The 21,244-nt window shown below is 43.0% G+C and overlaps 1 protein-coding gene across 2 annotated transcripts in view; it reads left to right on the top strand.

Annotated features, from left to right (window-relative positions):
* Positions 1-21,244, top strand: part of atp2c1 (ATPase secretory pathway Ca2+ transporting 1) — a 122,123-nt gene that overhangs the window by 37,220 nt on the left and 63,659 nt on the right. Inside the window, exons 2-5 of one of the 2 annotated variants that reach the window (XM_033048773.1) lie at positions 8,353-8,469; positions 12,711-12,827; positions 15,541-15,630; positions 18,314-18,349. In XM_033048773.1, the coding sequence (XP_032904664.1) occupies positions 8,353-8,469; positions 12,711-12,827; positions 15,541-15,630; positions 18,314-18,349 (360 nt within the window). The remainder of the gene's footprint in view (positions 1-8,352; positions 8,470-12,710; positions 12,828-15,540; positions 15,631-18,313; positions 18,350-21,244) is intronic. The other variant, XM_033048782.1, reaches the window with a different exon arrangement.

Genomic DNA, 21,244 nt, shown 5'->3' with positions numbered 1-21,244 from the left:
GTTGGTGTGTAATTGCACGTATGTGCAACGAGATTTTGTATGCAGCTTCCATCCGATATCATAACTTAAACAACTAATAAAATTTAGATTTAGATACCCCGAGAACATGGTTTATAAAAAGAACAGTAAAACAGTCAAAACAGTCTAAAGTGCAAATGTGTCTGTGCGACGTGACCATCTGAGGGAGACAGTTCATGGGGGTGGGGGGCACTCAGGAGGGCCGGTTCAGAGCAGCTATAGCTCTGGGGATGAAGCTGTTCCTGAGTCTGGAGGTGCGGGCGTAGAAGGCCTTGTAACGTCTGCCGGAAGGTAGGAGTTCGAACAGTCCATTACAAGGGTGTGAGGAGTCTTTATGGATGCTGAAGGCCTTCCTGAAGCACCATGTGTGGTAGATGCCCTCCAAGGCTGGTAGCTGTATCCCAATAATCTTCTGCGCTCTGTGGACGACGCGCTGAAGAGCTCTCCTCTCCACTTCCGTGCAGCTGAGATACCACACAGAGATGCCATACGTTAGTATGCTCTCTGTGGTGCAGCATCCAAGGGAATGCTGACCTTATTCCATCTATGGGAAGGGGGATTGAGAGCAGAACTGCGTTACACAGGAGATGTGGGTGAGGGCTTCATCTACGACAGCAGAGATAGGGTATGTTCTCTTTTGCAAGATGCAGTGTGAGAGAAGATGTAGTCCAAATAACTGTGGGAGTCAGTGGGTTTGTCATCTGTGATGGAGACAGAGAGATCAAGAATTGGGAGAGAGGTGTCAATGATAGTCCAAGTGAATTTGAGGGCAGGATGGAAGTTATTGGTAAAGTTAATGAAATCGACAAGTTCTGCAAAGGTGCAGGACAGAGCCGTGACGTAGTCGTTGATTTGGTGGAGAAAGAGTTGGGGGATGGTGTCAGGATACACAAGGACTGTTTGATTCAACCAACAAAAAAGGCAGGCATAGCTGGGGCCCATGCGAATGTCCCTAGCCATTACCAGTGATCTTCCACGGGACTTGGTTCTTGACACTTTGCTTTCTGATTTAAACCTAAATTTAGGGACATGATGATTGCAAGAAACCTCAAGCTACTTGAAATGCATTTTTTGTTTAATTTCCCATTGAAAAATTGTACGCATCAGGTAGCTTGTACATGGTTATATGTAATTTTGACTTTTCTGCTAAATGCGGAACGTTTAAAAAAAAATCAAAACAAATTTGATTAAATCAAAGTAAATTTAAACTGTATATTAAATGTCCAAATATGAAAGGTTTGGTTTGAAAATTACATTTTCAAATTTGACTGTGCATCACATAAATATAAATTTTAAAAGTTTAAGTATTGCAGGTCTGTTTCCATGTATACTTGATTGGCACCTGGCTTTGAATGGTTTGCACATTTCCATCCTCTCACTATATAAAATTATTAAGGGATTGGACAAGCTAAGATGCAGGAAACATATTCCTGATGTTGGAGTCCAAAACCAGGGGCCACAGTTTAAGAATAAAGGGTAGGCCATTTAGAACTGAGATGAGGACATTTTTTTCACCCAGAGAGTTGTGAATTTGTGGAATTCTCTGCCTCAGAAGGCAGTGGAGGCCGATTCACTGGATGCATTCAAAAGAGAGTTAGATAGAGCTCTTAGGGCTAGAGGAATCAAGGGATATGGGGAGAAGGCAGGAACGGGGTACTGATTGTGGATGATCAGCCATGATCACATTGGCTGGTTTTGTCAATGCGCAGTTTAGTTGTGATATTTTTACAAACCAACCTCCTTCTAATCAACATTCTAGATAGAGAGATAGATATTTTATTAATCCCCTTTTCATGGGAAATTCAGATGTCCTTGCAGCACACTAATAAAAATACAACATAACATTAAGGAAGAAAATTTAACATAAAAACATCCCCCCACAATGGTTCCCACTGTGGGGGAAGGCGCAAAGTCCAGTCCCCATCCACTTGTCCACCCATGGTTGGGCCTATTGAGGCCTCCGCAGTCGCCGCCACGGTGGCCCGATGTTTCAGGCCCTCTCGCCGGGTGAAGGTGCTCTGGCGTGGGGAGAACCCTCAGCAGCTTGGGATGCCTGGAACGGCCGCTTCCTTACGAAGCGAACAGGCCGCGCTGGACGGAGCTCCACCACTGGTGATCTTGGCGAGAGATCCCAGGCTCCCGATGTAAAGTTCAGCGCCGCCGCCCGCGGCTGGCCACTCCACAGTCCTGCAGCTCCGCGATGTTCAATCGGCAGATCCCAGCTTAACCGGAGTTCAGGCGCGGCGACCCGGGCAAGGCATCGCCGGCTCCGTGATAGCGCTCCAGCGCTGTGCCGCCTCCGAAGCCGAGGTCCTCCTCAGGAAACGCCGCTCCAGGCCCGCTGGTAGGCCGCGAGGACGGGTCGAAGGTGCTGCTCAGAGGAAAGCCGCCTCTCCGATCAGATAGGGACTTAGAAAAGCAGTTTTCCCCTCCCCCCCCCCCCCCCCCCCCCCCCCCCCGCCCCTCACACATAAAAAGATTAGACCCCCAACTAACACACTTTAAAACATACTTAAAATAAAAAAGAAGTGAAAAAAAAAGGACAGCTGCAGGACTGGCAGCCATACAGGACGGCGACCCCATTTACCTTCTTTACTTGCGGTATCTGCACGTCAACTTTGTTTCATGTACAGATTCATCCAACAATAGAGCAGCATCTTGTAGTCTCTCTTCATTTAAACGATATTTTGCCTTTTATTCTTGCCAAACCAGATAACCTGATTGCATGGAATTGCACACCACCGTAACTCGGCAATATTATTACCATCGTGTCAATACTGCAGGATTAAAATCCTAAACCTCCCCACCCTCCCCCAATGCAATATGCGAGTACCTTCAGCATGTCTCAAGATTATTGTTAAACACTTCCTTCTCAAGTTGATGCTAACTGTGCCAAAGTCCACATTCAACAGGAGTGAATATTTTAATAAAATGTACACTATGTTTGAAGGGCCGAATGGCACATCTATTTTCTATCTATGTATGTATATGCTCCAAGGAGGCTGCAGTGTACAGCAGACTGGAGATGTATTGTAGCTTTTCAACAAGGTTTGTTCAACCTTTCACCAACCTGTCACCTCATTCATTGGGAGGAACAAGGACAGCAGACAAACTGCACATGATCGCTGTGAGTTTTTTTTTTTAAAGTACAGCCTTTTGAGTTTGATCCGCCATCCAATAAGGACATGGCTGATATGATCTTGGGCACGACTCAATGTTCCCCACTGTTACATGTGACCTGTACTTTCTCTATTGTCCAAAATCAGTGTTTCGTATCCTTGAATGTAGTCAATGCCTTATTCTCAAACTTTTAATCTGTCAAGAGAGGAGTTTACCTCTGTATCAAATGGATGATCCATCATTCTAATTCCGTGTCCTCTAGTTCTAGATTCCCCTAAGAAGGAGACCAGTCCTATCAAGCTCCCTCAAAATGGCTTGCTTTACAGGAAGGATAATAAAATACGATGATTATAGACTACTCATCTTTTCCTCTTGAGACAAATCCATTTATACCAGAAATCAATCCTGTGAACTCTGTTCTCCATTACAAGTATATTACCTCACAAGTACAGTGTTAGGGGTTATGGGGAGAAGGCAGGAGAATAGGGTCAGGAGGGAGTGATAGATCAGCCATGATTGAATGGCGGAGTACACTTGATGGATTGAATGGCCTGCTTCTGCTCCTATCACTTATGAAGTTAGGAGACACAAAATTATTGTATGCAACTTGATGGAAAAATGTGAGATTGTGCACTTTGGTGTGGTTTTGTCAGTGCCCAGTTTAGTTGTGAAATTTTTAGAAACCAACCTCCTTGCAATAAAAGTCAACATTCTATTTACCTTCTTTACTTGCGGTATCTGCATGTCAACTTTGTCTCATGTACAGATTCATCCAACAATAGAGCAGCATCTTGTCGTCTCTCTTCATTTAAACAATATTTTGCCTTTCAGTAGCAATGTTACAAAATTTTGAGAATTTAAAAATCAAGTCTGCAATTTATCCCATCAGATAAAGCATAAAAAGAAGTTTAATTTGACACCTAATTCACTTTCACATCTTCAGTATTAAAAAAAGTTATGGCCATTTTCATACTCTGAAATTAGCATCTTGTTCCCTATTGCTTTTTCATTGACTTAACTCAAAAGCTGTGATCAAGGACAGTCAAAAGCCCATAACTTTCTTAAAAATTAAGAGAATTGAAAGAAATGTTCAGTTATTATAGATTGAAGCATTCCGAAACAAATATGAAACAATCTTACTTGGATGACCAGAAATTAAAGCATATAATTAGTTAGTTACCTAATTGTAGCTAATTACAAAATTCAATTACTAGATCTAAACATCTATCCATTTCTTAAGAAAAGGTTAACATTTTTAAATAGCCTAAGTGTCCAAATAACATTCACACAAGAATTGACTGAGCCTTGAAAGTTGGCCTCCTTCATTTAAAAAAAAAATTCTGACTCCTTTGTGTATCCAATGAAACAATCAAATTGGGCTCGCTATAACATTTGACAGCTGTGTTCTAGTCTATTGCAAGGTTATCCCTGAACCAGAGAACTGTTGTGGCTGTTAATCTTATTGCAGTACTGAAATATTGCATTGCGAAAGCTGTCATCTGACATTCTAAACCAACCTTCTGTTGCAGGTGAATATAAAATATTACTTGGCAATATTTTTGCAGTGGAAGAGAGGATTTATCACCATTGCCCTGGTCAATACAGTCCCCCACACAGCATTATTACACAAGCGAGGATCGAATAGTTGTTCATGAGAGTTTGTTGCCTGTAAACTTACAGTCACATTTTCTACATTACATTTCCAAGTGATATGTTTTAGAACATTGTCATCAGGTCATACAGCACAGAGATAAGTTTGTGCCGACCATTGAGCACCCTGTTATATTAATCCTACACAGATCCTATTTTTTGTTCTTCTGCAATCTCGTCAACTTGATCCCCAGAGTCAAGTGACCGGCCTTAAACTGCCAACTGGTAGCACATATATAGATTTTGATGAATCTTGTTGGGTCGCCACTCTGCTGGACCACTGGACAATAAGTACACCGATGTCAAACTTTTGTTCATCGACTCCTAGGTATTCAACACAATCTTCCTCTAAACATCATCAAACTCGTGGGGAACTCTTCAAGTTATAGGAGTAGAACTAGGCCATTCGACCCATCGAGTCTACTCTGCCATTCACTCATGGCTGATCTCTGCCTCTGAATCCCATTTTCTTGCCTTCTCCCCATAACCCTTGACACCCGTTTTAATCAAGAATTTCTCTATCTTCCCTCTGCACTGGGTCCTTGACTTCCTCATCAGCTGATGTCAATCAGTACAGATTGGTAACAACACTTCCTACTTGCTGACTAACAGTACAAGGGCACTTCAAGTTGGTGTGCTCAGTCTCCTGCTCTATTCTCACTTTACCCATGACTGTAACCAGATACTGCTACATCGCCATCCTTAACTTGTTACTGTAGGTCATGTTGTCCCTTGCGGGAGGAGCATCAAGGCAAATTCCTTGTATGTGAATACTTGGCCAATAAACTTTAATTCATTCAACTTGCAGAGGACAGGAGTTAGATCTATATTCTGGTTTGAATTGTGTCAGAACAGTCTTGCCCTCAACATTAGCAAGACCAAGGAGCTGATTGTTGACTGCAGGAAGGGAAAGTTGAGCGTGCATGAACCTGCCCTTGTCGGTGAGACTGGTGGAGAGAATCAGTAGCTTCAAGTTCCTGGGTGTGCACACCTCTGATGATCTGTCCTCAGCCAAGCACATTGATGCAATCACAAAAAAAGAATCTCATGCATGCCTCTACTTCCTCAGAAGTTTGAGGAGATTTGCCATGTCGTTGAATACCTTCTCGAACCTTGACAGAGGTGCAGTGGAGAGCATACTGTCTGGTGCATCATAGCCTAGTTTTGTAAATGGAACTCCCACTGGCTGCAGAAAATGATGGACACTGCCTGGTTCATCACAGGTACTCCACAGAGTAGGAGTAAACGGGTCCTTTTCACAATGGCAGGCAGTGACTAGTGGGGTACCGCAAGGCTCAGTGCAGGGACCCCAGCTATTTACAATATATATTAATGATTTGGACGAGGGAATTGAATGCAACATTTCCAAGTTTGCGGATGACACGAAGCTGGGGGGCAGTGTTAGCTGTGAGGAGGATGCTAGGAGGCTGCAAGGTGACTTGGATAGGCTGGGCAAATGCATGGCAGATGCAGTATAATGTGGATAAATGTGAGGTTATCCACTTTGGTGGCAAAAACAGGAAAGTAGACTTTTATCTGAATGGTGGCCGATTAGGAAAAGGGGAGATGCAACGAGACCTGGGTGTCATGGTACACCAGTCATTGAAAGTAGGCATGCAGGTGCAGCAGGCAGTGAAGAAAGCGAATGGTATGTTAGCATTCATAGCAAAAGGATTTGAGTATAGGAGCAGGGAGGTTCTACTGCAGTTGTACAGGGTCTTGGTGAGACCACACCTGGAGTATTGCGTACAGTTTTGGTCTCCTAATCTGAGGAAAGACATTCTTGCCATAGAGGGAGTACAGAGAAGGTTCACCAGATTGATTCCTGGGATGTCAGGACTTTCATATGAAGAAAGACTGGATAGACTCGGCTTGTACTCGCTAGAATTTAGAAGATTGAGGGGGGATCTTATAGAAACTTACAAAATTCTTAAGGGGTTGGACAGGCTAGATGCAGGAAGATTGTTCCCGATGTTGGGGAAGTCCAGAACAAGGGGTCACAGTTTAAGGATAAGGGGGAAATCTTTTAGGACCGAGATGAGAAAAACGTTTTACACACAGAGAATGGTGAATCTGTGGAATTCTCTGCCACAGAAGGTAGTTGAGGCCAGTTCATTGGCTATATTTAAGAGGGAGTTAGATGTGGCCCTTGTGGCTAAAGGGATCAGGGGGTATGGAGAGAAGGCAGGTACAGGATACTGTGTTGGATGATCAGCCATGATCATATTGAATGGCGGTGCAGGCTCGAAGGCCGAATGGCTTACTCCTGCACCTATTTTCTATGTTTCTATGTATTGACCTTCCTGCCCTTGAATGGATCGACAGGAAGTTCTGCCTCAAGAAGGCAATCAATATTAGGTTATCTCTGGATTGCTTGCAGTACCTCGTGCTGGTTATCTCTGGATTACTTCCAGTACCTCGTGCTAGTGAGGACAGGAACAGGGAGATAGGGGATCTGAATGTGTGGCTGAGGCGCTGGAGCAGAGAGCAAGGATTTAAATTTATAGACCACTGGGATCTCTTCTGGGGTAGGGGTGACCTGTACAAAAGGGACGGGTTACACCTTAACTGAGAGTTGTGAGTGTGTGGAATTCTCTGCCTCAGAGGGCGGTGGAGGCAGGTTCTCTGGATGCTTTCAAGAGAGCTGGATAGGGGTCTTAAAGATAGCGGAGTCGGGATATGGGGTAAAGGCACGAACGGGGTACTGATTGGGGACGATCAGCCATGTTAAGTCCAGGTTCAAGAACAGCTTCTTCCCATCAATCATCAGGCTGTTCAACAACCTGCATAACCCTATCCACAACCCTACCTCAGCAACAATGCACAAGGGACTTTGTATTAGGTTGCAGTAAGTCCTTTGACTTGCACTGTTAGGGTCTGCTCATAGTATAACTGATAGCTTGTATTATTGTGTATTACATATTTATTTGTTGTGTTGTAAAGCTGTGCCTGTAAAGCAGCATCAGGTAAGAAATTCATTGTACTGGTCCTGACGCATATGACAGACACTCTTGACTCGAGCTTCCACCACTCACTTGCACACTAAGAGCATTTTACAGTGACCAAGTAGCCAACCAACCTGTATCTCTTTGGGGGGGGGGGTGGGATATGAGAACTCCACACTGACAATACAGGAGGTCAGTATTGAACCTAACGTCACTGGAGCTGTGAGGTAGCAGTCTTACACTCTGTCACTTTGCCACCTGTGAAAACTTCATATGTATGTAAGTCCATCTTTTAATTTGAAGATGGCGGTTTTTCCCCTGTAGAAATGCTAAATATCATGATCAAGACTTGATTAACGGTCAACATGGGCTCAATATTGTGGATACTTTGCTTAATTTAAAGGGAAATATTTAAAACAAATTGCTGAATATCAGGATTATTTTCATAGTTTTTCGAAAATGTTTTCAGGAGTGCAGGTTACCTAATATTAGCTATTCCTCTATAAAACGGTTAAATTTAGGTTGTGCTAAAATGAACTATGACTGTATCTGAATTTTAAATTATCGGTATAGATTATTTCAATTACTTTTTAACATCCTTTTGTATTGGGTACCTTAGATTCCGGGATCTGAGGAGGTGTACCACAGTGAAAATGAAATAATGATTCCAGTCTTGTCATCGAGGAGGGCAAGTGAACTACCTGTGGATGAGGTTGCCAGCATTTTGCAGGTATTGGTGGGTAAAGTTGAGAATTGCTTGATTTATGAACATCATTCTTGATGATGCCATTAACGTTTTGGGGGATATTTTCCTTCTTGCTTTGTTTAGCTAAGTTTATTTAATATAATGGGAAACATTAGACATTCCATCCATTATACATTGTATGCAGCACTTCCTTCTATGTCGTCTTGATTTTGATATTTACTATGGTTGGGATTCATTAGATTTATTCTGTGCATCCTTTAGGATTGCTTCAAATTGCAAATCTGAGGATGGCAACTTCACCAAAAAATTATGGCACAGGGTTGTTACTTTAAAATGTCCAGGCTCTGCTCAATGCTGTGATAACTCCTTTTTCTGGTAAATATTTTACTTAATTTTGAGGGAAATAATTACACTTTAACTACAATTGCTAAACTGGATATAGAGTCATACAGCATTGAAACGGGCCCTTCGCCCCAACTTGCCCATGCCGAACAAGATGCCCCATCAACACTAGTCCCACCTGCCCGCATTTGCACATTTCCCTCTTAACCTTTCCTATCCATGTACCTGTCCAAGTGCCTTTTAAATATTGTTATAGTACCTGCCACAACTACCTCCTCTGGCATCTTGTTCCATATACCCACCACCGTCTGTGTGAAAGGATTGCCACTCGGGTTCCTATTAAATCTTTCCCCTCTCACCTTAAACCTATGTCCTGTGGTTCTTGATTCCCCTACTCTGTGTAAAATACTTTGTGTGCATTCACCCTATCTATTGCCCTCATGATCTTGTACACCCCTATCTCAGCCTTCTGCACTCCAATGGATAAAGTCCTAAACTGCCCAACCTCTCCCCAGATCTCAAGCTCTCAAATTTTGGCAACACCCTCGTAAATCTAATCTGCGCTCTTCCCAGTTTAACAACATTCTTCTTGTAGTAGAGTGACCAAAACTGGAAAAACATGCTCCAATTGCAGTGTGACCAATGTGTTGTACAACTTTAACATACATCCCAACTTCTGTACTCAATACCCTGACTGATGAACGCCAATGTACCGAAAGCCTCCTTGACGCCACTTTTAAGGAAAGTGGCGTCACTCGTACCTGCACTCGTAGATCCCACTGCTCTGCAACTATCCCCATTGCCCTGCCATTCATTGTGAAGGTCCTGCCATGGTTTAATTTCCCAAAATGTTATACCATTCACTTCTCGGCATTAAACTCCATTAACCTTTCCTCAGCCCACTTGTCCTTCTGAAGAAGATCCTGCTGTAATTTTTGATAACCTTCTTCGGTACCATCGAGAGCAGCCTACTATATGGAATATTATCAAATGCCTTGCTGTAGTCCATAATTGACAATGCCTATAGTTTTTCCCTCATCAGCCTTTTTGATTACTTCAAAACTTCAACCAGATTCGTAAGACATGATCTCCTACATGCAGAACTACGCCGACTAATCAGCCCTCATCTATCCAAATGCACAAGTAATCCCTCAGAATTCTCTCCAGTAACTTGCCTACCACAGGCTAGGCTCACTGGTCTATCATTCCTGGCTATTTCTTGCAGCCCATCTTAACAAGAGGCATATCATTAGCCACCCTCTAGTCTTCTGGCACCTCACCCGTATCTAATGATTCATACATCTCAACCAGAACGCCAGCTTCCCACTGTGTCTTCAGATATATCTGATCAGGCCCAGGAGATTTATGTACCTTCATGCACCTTAGGATGTCCAGCACTTCCATGACCCCAATAGGGACTGTCCTCAGGACATCTCCCTTAACTGTTCCAAATGCCCTAGTCTTCATATGTAAAAACAAAGGAGAAATACTCTGACCTTGTCCATCTCCTACAGCTCCACACAGAGATGACTATTTTGGTTTCTAAGGGGCCCTATTCTCTCTCTAGTTACCCTCTTTCCCTCAATGTACTGACAAAATCTCTTAGGACTTTCCATTACATTATCTGCCAGAGCTATGTCCTGCCTTTTTTTCACCTCCATATTTCCTTAAATATTCTTGGTTCCCAAAACTCCTCCAGGAATACTCTTGATCACAGCTGCCTATGCCTGTTGAATGCATCCTATTTTCTGACCAGAACCTCAATTTCTATCATCATCCAAGCTTCCTTACTCCCAGCTTCCTTGCCCTGCACTCGAACAGGAACATGCATGCCTTCAACACTTGTCATCACGCTTTTAATAGCACCCCACTTTCTTGACATTCCTTTGACTGTAAATAACCTACTACAATCAACTTGAGCAAATTCCTATCTAATACTATAAAAGTTGGCCATGCTCCAATTCTGAATTCTAACTTGCGGGCCCGCCCTGTCTTTGTTTATAACAATTTTAAAGCTAATAGGACATTGGTTGCTGTTCACAAAAAGCTCGCCCACGGTCACTTAAGGGCCAGGCAGACAGAGACACAGACAGAGACACAGACAGAGAGACAGAGACAGACACACAGAGACAGACACACAGAGACAGACAGACACACACACAGACAGACAGACACACACACAGACAGACAGACACACACACAGACAGACAGACACACACACACTGACAGACACACACACACACTGACAGACACAGACACACAGACAGACAGACACACAGACACAGACAGACACACACACACACACACACACACACACACACACACACACACACACAGATACACATAGACACACAGACAGACACACACAGACAGACACACACAGACAGACACACACAGACAGACACACACAGACAGACACACACAGACACAGACAGACACACACAGACAGACACACACAGACAGACACACACAGACAGACACACACAGACAGACACACACAGACAGACACACACAGACAGACACACACAGACAGACACACACACACAGACACACACACACAGACACACACACACAGACACACACACACAGACACACAGATACACACACACACAGACACACACACACAGACAGACACACAGACACACACACACACACACAGACACACACAGAGAAAGCGGGGGAGCGCTGTCTGAAATCCACACGGTGCAAAGCCAAGTTGATACCCGCGATAAACAGGAAGGTTAAACACGGCTGGCACAGTGTATGGTAAATCCTTTAAAAGAGTGGGGAGGGGAGAAGGGTAGGGAGAAGGAGTGGAGACATTTTTAAGAAGCCAGACAACATTTGTGAAGTTTAGTGGGCATTTAACATTATCGGTCCGTTTCCCTTGCTTCTGAAAACTCGTGCTTATGTTTTTTCCCCCCCAATGAGCCAATTAAAATGCCTGGTCAGCAAAGGAGATTACCTACGGCTACCTCAACTACCGACAACGACATGGCGACCCCACTACCACTGCACTACGAGTTCAAAACTATCGATTTTCTCCATGCCGACCAATTTTTGCTAGCAGAAAATGTTTCAGCTTGTTGAAAAATGTTCTTGACCAAACTGTAGTAACCACTATGCGGGAACTCCTCTCGACCATGAAGGAGACTTACCAGTAACCACCTACTGGTAATGTGTCGACCATGCTGCGAGCTTGTGGCGAGCACAAACTCTCCTAAACTCACAAATAAGGTCGCTATAGTGGGACAGGCCCTTTAGTCACTTGCTCTTCCCAATTTTTTTAAGAGCAGCTCAAATTTTGCTCTCTCCCTTATAGGGCTCTACATATTGCCCAAGGAAATGTTCATAAACGCATTTCACTCTAAGTCCTTGGCACTATTACAGTCCCGGTCTATATTGGGAACATTAAAATACACCATTACAACAACCCTATTAGTTTTGCAATTGCCTGTAATCTCCTGCCATATTTGTTCTTCTAATTCCTTTTGATTAATTGGGGGCCTGTAATACACTGCCCACAAGGTGATCATCCCTTTTTTTATTTTTCAGCTTCACCCATATTACCTCACTGGACCAACCATCAGTAATGTCGTCTTTGACTACTGACATTCTCCTTAATAAATCAACCTCCCCATCTGCTTTGTCTATCTCTCCTGTAGCACCTGTACCTTGGAACAAACTGCACACATTGTAACTCGGTATTTAGTCAACGATGCAAAGGGTCCTGAAAGAGAATACAAACTTGGTTTAAACATCAAAGTTTGCAGTGAAATCAACTTGTATTTTGTTTGTATAGAAAATCATTATTTGCAATTTGTTACCGTATGCTGCGTGTTGAATTGATCACATGTCGCTACTGGTATAACAATTTCTATGATTTAAAAAAAAAATGCATTTCTTGAAATGCTATTCTTTTATCACAGGGTGACCTTCATAATGGCCTAAAGAATTGTGAAATTGCTCGCCGTCGGACGTACCATGGATGGAATGAATTTGAAATCAATGAAGATGAACCTCTTTGGAAAAAGTACATTTCTCAGGTTAGACACAGTAGATGTACCAATATAACAATAATCTGACCATGTTCAGATGACACGAACATGTTTCATAAATACGTATTTTCGTATCTATGGAAGTGAAATCTTACATTTCCCAGGTTTTGACTGGGGAACAAAAATAGGCATTAACAGGGTGTTGATTTGTTAATTTATACTGAAATCTTAAGAGACAAGGAATGCAAGTTCTCTGTAATAACCATAAAAGTAGTGTCGTAGTTTGCTCTTGATTCGATGTTGCTCTTAAATAAAATGATGTCTCTTCTGTGGCTAATTGGCTACTAACATTTTCAATGTCTTTCCATCAAGGACATCTCTGGTTCCATGATCAGCCCAAAGTGTGTATTCTTTGCAATGCCCTTTCTAGAATTTTGGTATACCATGAAATATCAAATTGGAATTGTTCTTCAGTTGTTAAAATAGCATGATAACAACTGCATGAACAATTAAATGGCTATTTGTCAAAAGTTGCAGCAGGATCTTGATCGGTTGGGCAGGTAGACTGAGGAATGGTTGATGGAATTTAATACAGTGAAATGTGAGGTGTTGCATTTTGAAAAGTCTAACATGGGCAGGACCTACACAGTGAATGGTATGGGTATGGGAAGTGTTGAGCAGAGGGATCTAGGAGTGCATAGTTCTTGAAGGTGGCATCACAGGTGGATGGGGTGGTCAGAAAGGCTTTTGGCACATTGGCCTTCATCAGTCAGAACATTGAGTATAGAAGTTGGGAGTCATGTTGCAGTTGTACAAGATGTTGGTGATGCTGCCTTTAGAGTATTATGTTCACTTCTGAGCACCATGTTATAGGAAAGATGTTATCTAGTTGGAAAGGGTGCAGAGAAGATTTACAAGGATGTTGCCAGGTATTTAAGGTCTGTGTTATGGGGAGAGGTTCAACAGGCTGGGACTCTATTCCCTGGAGCACAGGAGGGTGAGGGATGATCTTATAATATCATGAGTGTAATAGATTGGGTAGACGCAGAGAGTCTCTTGTGCAGTGTAGGGGAATCGAGAACCAGAGGCACAAGTTTAAGGGGAAGGGGGAAAGATTTAATTGGAATCTGAGGGGTAACTTTTTCACACAGTGCTGGGTGTCAGTAACAAGCTGCCAGAAGAGGTAGTTGAGACGGGGACTATTGCAACATGTAAGAAACAATTAGACAGTTACATGGATAGGACGGGTTTAGAGGGATATGGGCCAAATGCAGGCAGGTGGGACTAGTGTAGTTAGGACATGTTGGTTAGTGTGGGCAAGTTGGGCCGAAGGGTCTGTTTCCACACTATGACTCTCTGACTCTATCTCGGATAAAAATATATATTTGGAAGTGCACTGCTGCAGAGTCTGGAAACAACAGGAGGAATTTGTTCTATTCAAGAGTTCTGGGACAGAATAGTGTCGGGTCAGGTGGCTGCCTTCATGCCTTTGTAGGTTCTTGGAGAAAAATTAGACTGAAAATTTAGATTGTACCATATTGACGGAGAGGTAATCATTATTAAGAGCTTACTCTCTTCGAATGAAACAACAATCATCCATCCAATCAGATGCACATTTTCAGAGAAGAATAAGTGAGATTTGCCAGTGTTCTGACTAATATGTTTCCTTCAATTAGCATTGTAAAGCAAGTTATAGAAACATAGAAATTAGGTGCAGGAGTAGGCCATTCGGCCCTTCGAGTCTGCACCGCCATTCAATATGATCATGGCTGATCATCCAACTCAGTATCCCGTACCTGCCTTCTCTCCATACCCTCTGATCCCCTTAGCCACAATGGGATCAGAGGGTATCTCATCAAAATGTTGTTTGTGGGAGTTTGCTGTGCACAGTGGACTGCTGCATTTCTCCAATACAATAATAGACTCCTGGGGTTATACAGCATGGAAATAGGCCCTTTGGCCCTACTTGCCCATGCCAACCAAGAAGCTTCATCCACGCTAATCCCACCTGCTGACATTTGGTTCATATCCTTCCAAACCTTTCCTATCTGCACCTGTCCAAATGACTTTTAAATGCAGCTCGTTCTATCCGTCCACATCCTCTGTGTGGAAAAAGTTGCCCCTCAGGTTCCTATTGAATCTTTCCCTCTCATTTTAAACTTATGTCTTCGGATTCTTGATTCCCCTATTCTGGGTAAAAGACTGTTTCTATTCCCCTCATGATTAGACTACATCAATATTATTTTGGCTGTAAAGCACTTTGGCGCATTCTGATAGGTGTTAGAGGAATGCAGATCCCCTTTCCATTAAGAGGGGCAATTTTGTTTGAAGTTTTATATAAATGCCCACCACAGCATTCTACATTAATTATCTCTCATTTTTGGATCATTCTGTAAAGTCAAGGTCTATTGATTAAATTAAGTTAATTTGATCATTATGATTGCCCTCCATGTTTGCCTCTCTAGAATCTAAAGCTTCAATTTGTTTCACCCAATTAAACTCTCGTCTTTGGTGAGATTGAAACAAATATTTTTACAGAAAACATTATGGTCAGTTTCAGCTTAATGTGTTTATGCAAAAATACTTTGTACATTTCAAGCCAGGGTCATCATAACCCATATTGCAGACAGGAAGTTGAACTATGCTTCTTGTAAACATCTTATTACAGTAAGAAATTAATGTATAACTGTGAGACTGTGTTTTAGTATAAAATAGTAAAACTGTTCCATTGTTATGTTAATTAAAAATAATTATTTTGCAGTTTAAAAACCCGCTTATCATTTTGCTACTGGCTTCAGCTGTTATCAGTGTTATTATGCAACAACTGGACGACGCAGTCAGCATTACAGTGGTAAGACACACATGTTCACTTCAATGTATAGATAAAGGTGCACAAATTGCTGTTTTTTTCCCTTTTTCCTTCCGCCCACAATATTTAATATGTAAAAGAATATGTGATTCTGGTCCATTCTGTTTGTAGTTTGTTTGGTTGTTTGTTTGTTTGTCTTTTTGCACAAAGTCCGCAAGCATTGCCACTTTTCATTTCACTGCACATCTCGTATGTGTATGTGACGAATAAACTTGACGACTTGAAATTGGGAACCAAATATTGTAGTTAAACAATTTCCATATTTAGCTGTGAATACGTGGATTCAAGAAAAATAATTGATAGAGCAGAATTCTTCATAGCACACATAGGTTATTTATTTATTCTGTCATTCAATTCAAGATAAGAAAATAATATAAAGATCAGAAGAAAGCAGAGGGGATCCAAATTAAGTTGAGTTTATTGTCAAATGCATTACAGGCACCTAGAGGCAGACATTGCACAAAAACATAAATTTTATATAAATGATCCACCTAAATTCAACAATACGGTGAAAAGGAAAGGACTCCAAAAATCAAGACGTAATGTAAAACACAAATAGAAATCAAATCCATGGTGGATTGTAGGCTTCCATTGCCATGGTCGGATTAGGATTATGGAGGCATGGGGAACTGTAAGTGTTGGAATCTTGAGCAAAACACACAGTGCTGCAGCAAGTTAGTGGGTCAGACCACGTCTGTGGAGGATATGGAAAAGTAATGTCCCAAACCTTCCATTTCCTCCACAGATATTGTCTGGTTGACTGACTACCTCAGTTCCTCCAGCACTTTGTGTTTTGCCTCGGATTGTGCAGGTCGGTTCATTAACCTGATGGATGGAGAAAATAGTTGTTCCTGAATATCGTGATGCAGGACCTTACATTTCTGTACCTTCTGCCCAATGGTAGCAACGAGAAGTAAGCATGAGCTGGCTGGTGGGGTCCGTAATGATAGATACTGCCTTGTTGATGCAGCACATCGTAGATACTTGTGATGATGCGGAGAATTGTGCCGGTGATGGATTGGGCTGAGGTGACCACTCCCACACACAGTCCGTTTGCATTCCTGTGCATTGGAATTGCCATGCTGCAACCAGTATGCTACAGTACAACACAGCTGTTACAGTACATCTGTAAGATTTGTGAGATAATTTTTTGACATGCTAAATTTCTTTAAGCTTTTAAGAAAGTAGAGGCATGGTGCACCATTGTAATTACATCTATGTGCTGGGCCCAAAAAAGGTAATCTAAGGTGTTAATGCCCAGGAATTTGAAACTACTAACTCTTGCCATTGCCGACTCACCAATGAAAGATGGCACGTGATCTCCCGACTTCCCTTTTCTGAAGTCTATGATTAGCTCCTTGGTTTTGTTGATGTTGAGAGAGAGGGTGTAGGTGTTTTGGCACCACTCAACCAAGTGTTCTATCTCTCCTCTGTACGCCATCACCAACTATGATTCGGTCACAAGCGGCGCCGTTGGCGTTATCTTCTATGATGATTTGTCCTCAGTCCAGCACATAGATATAGCTAGATATAAACACGAAGAAGAAACTTTCTTAAATGTATAAAGAGATTTTGTAATTTCACCGAATACTCGAGCAAATGACTGCAAATATATGAGCGTCTTTTAGCTGATAGGTCAGGTCAGGGGGAGTTCCCACCGCCGGGTACCATGTAATCCCGAGCTACCTGCTCCATGGTCAGATAGTCGGTGACTAAACCGTCTCCCCCACCTGGTTTGCCGGGTGAGGAAGGGGCTGTGGACCCCCAGCAGGAACAAAAACAAGACCTGTCAAAGGGCGGATGAGCTCCTAGTGAGCCAATGGCCATCCACACTTCAGTAGAAGTTGCGATCACTGTCGTACATAGCATTGTAAGGCACCGTACCCGTTGATGTTTTCAATGATGATGATCATGATGATTGTTTTAGCTGGACCACATTTGTAGGGCCTACCTTGTTTGCCTAAAAAATTCTAGAGCTGAACAACATTGAGAGGTGCAGAATGCTTGGAGGCACAGTGAGATTTGAGACATTTAAAAAATGATTGAGATTGAAGCAAATAATTTAAATAAATGTTAACAATGATTTTAAAAATTGAAAACATTATGCTAACCAAAATATTCTTTAAAAATGGAAATTACACTCTATTTAATCTCTTCATCCTGGCCTGTAATCAATGGAATCTGCATTCTCACACCATCTAATGTCACACAATTTCAGGCAGTTAATTTAGTGAATATCAGTGAGGCTGGTCTCAACTGTTAGAATCTGTTGAACACAGTGGCAGAGTGAACTGACCGATTCAAATTCCCTGTCCAATCTGTCAATAAATCTCGGTTTTCTGCCTTTAAGAGAAAGTGTGAGAATACCAGCTTTTTACTTTAGCAAATTGTAGACCACAGCTATTGTGAATGTGTGCCCGCAAGCATTTAGATTTTGAGAACATAGAACTTAATTTAATTAATCTTACAGATCTGACATTTCTTTTGTGATGCTATGCAATTATTTATCTAACATTATTATTTTTAAGTAAACAATTATGCAGTCATGAAAACATTTTATATTAAATGACCATTATTCAATCTCCTGTTGATTCCTAACAGAAAAATAAGGATGATTATAATTATAATGCAGAATAATCACTCTTTTTCTCTTCTTCTTTGAAAGGCTATTATAATTGTGGTTACAGTGGCTTTTGTGCAGGTATGTATTTTTCTCTGTTCCTAATTTTAAAAACGAATTTAAACACAGAATTGCAAATTTACACCTAGCTTAGGGCTACCAGGAAATTCTAGCAAGACTGTCAACAATTTTGAACTTGTATATTGTCAAATACTAATGATTTCAGTGATATTTCTTTTATCTGTGTTAGGTATATTACTCAATATTTACTCTTCTGATGACGTAAGAGACCATGAGGTTTTAAGTAATTTGCTAGTTTTCCGAGCTTTCCTAAGTCCAGTTCCCCCACTAATTTTCCTGACATGTGACATTTTCACCCAGAGAGTTGTGATTCTCTGGAGTTCTCTGCCACAAAAGGCGGTGGAGGCTAATCCACTGGATGTTTTCAAGAGATAAATATAGCTCTTTGGGCTAACGGAATCAAGATATATGGGGAGAAAGCAGGACCAGGGTACTGATTTCGGATGATCAGCGATGATCATATTGAATGGCGGTGCTGGCTCGAAGGCCCGAATGGCCTACTCCTGCACCTATTGTCTATTGGACAGGCTAGATGCAGGAATTTTTTTTCCTGATGTTGGGGGAGTCCAGAACTAATGGTCACAATTTAAGAATAAGGGGTAGGCCATTTAGGACTGAGATGAGGGAAAACATTTTCACCCAGAGAGTTGTGAATCTGTGGAATTTCCTGCCACAGAAGACAGTGGAAACCAATTCACTGGATGTTTTCACGAAAGAGTTAGATTTAGCTCTTGGGGCAAAAGGAATCAAGGGATATGGGGAAAAAGCAGGAATGGGGTACTGTTTTTAGATGATCAACCATGATCACATTGAATGGTGGTGCTGGCTTGAAGCACCGAATGGCCTATTTTTCTATGCTTCTATGAATCAATCGCCCAGCCTACATTTGGTCTCGTTGATGTATAAGAGTCCACATCTTGAACGACGGATAATGTAGATGAGGTTGGGGGAGGTGGAAGTGAACATCTGCCTAACCTAAAAGGACTGTTGGGGTCCTTGAACAGATCGAGGGAGGAATGAAAATGTGGCCGCACACTCACCGCTTCCCTTGTCCTTTTCCATTGTGAAGATTCGTTTGGATTTATTTTTGTCATTTGGCTTCCATTATTTAAAAACATAATCACAGCAACTTAAAAATCTATACCTTATTTAATGAGAAAGCCTCAACTCAAATTATTGCTGGTTGAAAGATACCTCCCTTTTCCTCAATCTTTGCTGAACAGTTTTCCTCAGAAAATTATATCAAAAGTTTCATCTGTAGTGTTGACTGTATCTTTCAAGAATTTTGGGCTGATACATCACCACAACAGGAAAAATATGAGTAGGATGTGGTAAAATGGGAAGGCTGTGGCCTAGCGTCTGGAGGAAGATAGGAAAACCAAACTGACACATCGTGGGCACAAACAAGACGAAGACCTTTAGTTATATAGAGATGGGCCGAACTCAGGCAGGTGGGACATGTTGGTCAGTGTAGGCAAATTGGGCTAAAGGGCTTGTTTTCACACTTTATGGCTCTGCAATATAATTACAGGTGCACAACCTTTTATCCGAAGATCCAAATAACGAAAACCTCCGAATAGCGGCCATTTTTTCGGTCCTTGAAGAAAGGTCCTTGAAAACGTTCACCGAGGGCGGCCCGCAGAGGTGACAGCGGAACCTCCGGTCGGTCCTCGAAGAAAGGGGAACTAAATCCCCATTCATAAAAGGGAAGGTGAGGGTATATTGCGCGGGAGGGTTAATAATTGACAATATGCTGCTACCTGCCCGCTGAGTTAAAAGGTTCCTACGGTAGACTCACGATACATAGTGTTTCGTGAGTCTTGCGTGGGAACTTTTTAACTCAGCGGGGCAGGCAGCAGCAGATTGTCGCTCCCTTCAGTTTCACCCCACCTACACCCCTCTGCTTCCCGGCCATGTGTGTGACCCCTTCCCTCCCCTCTCCAGCTCCCCGCCCATTGCACCGGCGCGGGGGCTTTGCACTGTCTTCAAGTCGGCGATTGCAGCAGGACCAACGGGACACCGACCCCCAGGCCCACTGCAAGCACGGAGATCCCAGAGACCCACAGCCAGCAGCAGCCCAGCCCCGCTCCAACTACAGAGGAACCTGGGTTGCGGATGACGGGGCGCAGCTCGGGGCGTCGTAGTAGCCCATCGGGGAGCGGGTTCCTGTTGGTCTTGACGTCTCCGGTCACCTGCCATCCTCCGGGAACTGTACCGCCCTTGCAGGAGAGTTGGGTTGTTTGCTGTTGCAGAGGGAGGGGGCAAGGGCGGTACAGTTCCCAGTCTCAGCTCCTGTCCAGGGGGGTGGCCGGAGACGTCAGGACCAACGGGACACCGACCCCCAGGCCCACTGCAAGCACGGAGATCCCAGAGACCCACAGCCAGCAGCAACTCCAGCCCAGCCCCGCTCCAACTCCAGAGGAACACGTAGGGGCAGAAGCTGATGGTGTGCAAGGTACGTCTTGTTCTTGGGGTGGCGGATGAGGGGGCGCAGCTCGGGCTGTGGGCAAACTGCCACTTGTCGCCGTAGCGGCCCACCGGGGAGCGGATTCCTCTGGAGGGGGAGGGGGGTATTGTGCTGTTTGATCGCCCCCTGCTATCCCAGGGACAGGGAGACACAGCGGCTTTTTAGACTGGTGGGCAATCACTTCCAAAGTTCTGCCCACACAGTCAGTACACCTCTCCTACACTGCATTTCATACAAACATTTATTCTGCAAGAAAAAACTACATTGAAGACTCAAACTCGCGACCGAGTTTACTGCCGGGATCAAGGCGCAAACTCGCGACCTTGCGGATATGAGCCGAGCACTCTACCACTGAGCCAGCCATTAAAATCTACGCTAAAAACATTCCATTCCGAAGACCGACAAATTCTGAATTACGAAAAGTGTCT

Source organism: Amblyraja radiata, chromosome 2 (genome assembly GCF_010909765.2).
Source record: "Amblyraja radiata isolate CabotCenter1 chromosome 2, sAmbRad1.1.pri, whole genome shotgun sequence".
In the NCBI taxonomy this organism is placed as follows: Eukaryota; Metazoa; Chordata; class Chondrichthyes; order Rajiformes; family Rajidae; genus Amblyraja; species Amblyraja radiata.
Note: the sequence above shows the minus strand (reverse complement) of the source record. Positions and strands in the feature narration are given on the sequence as shown.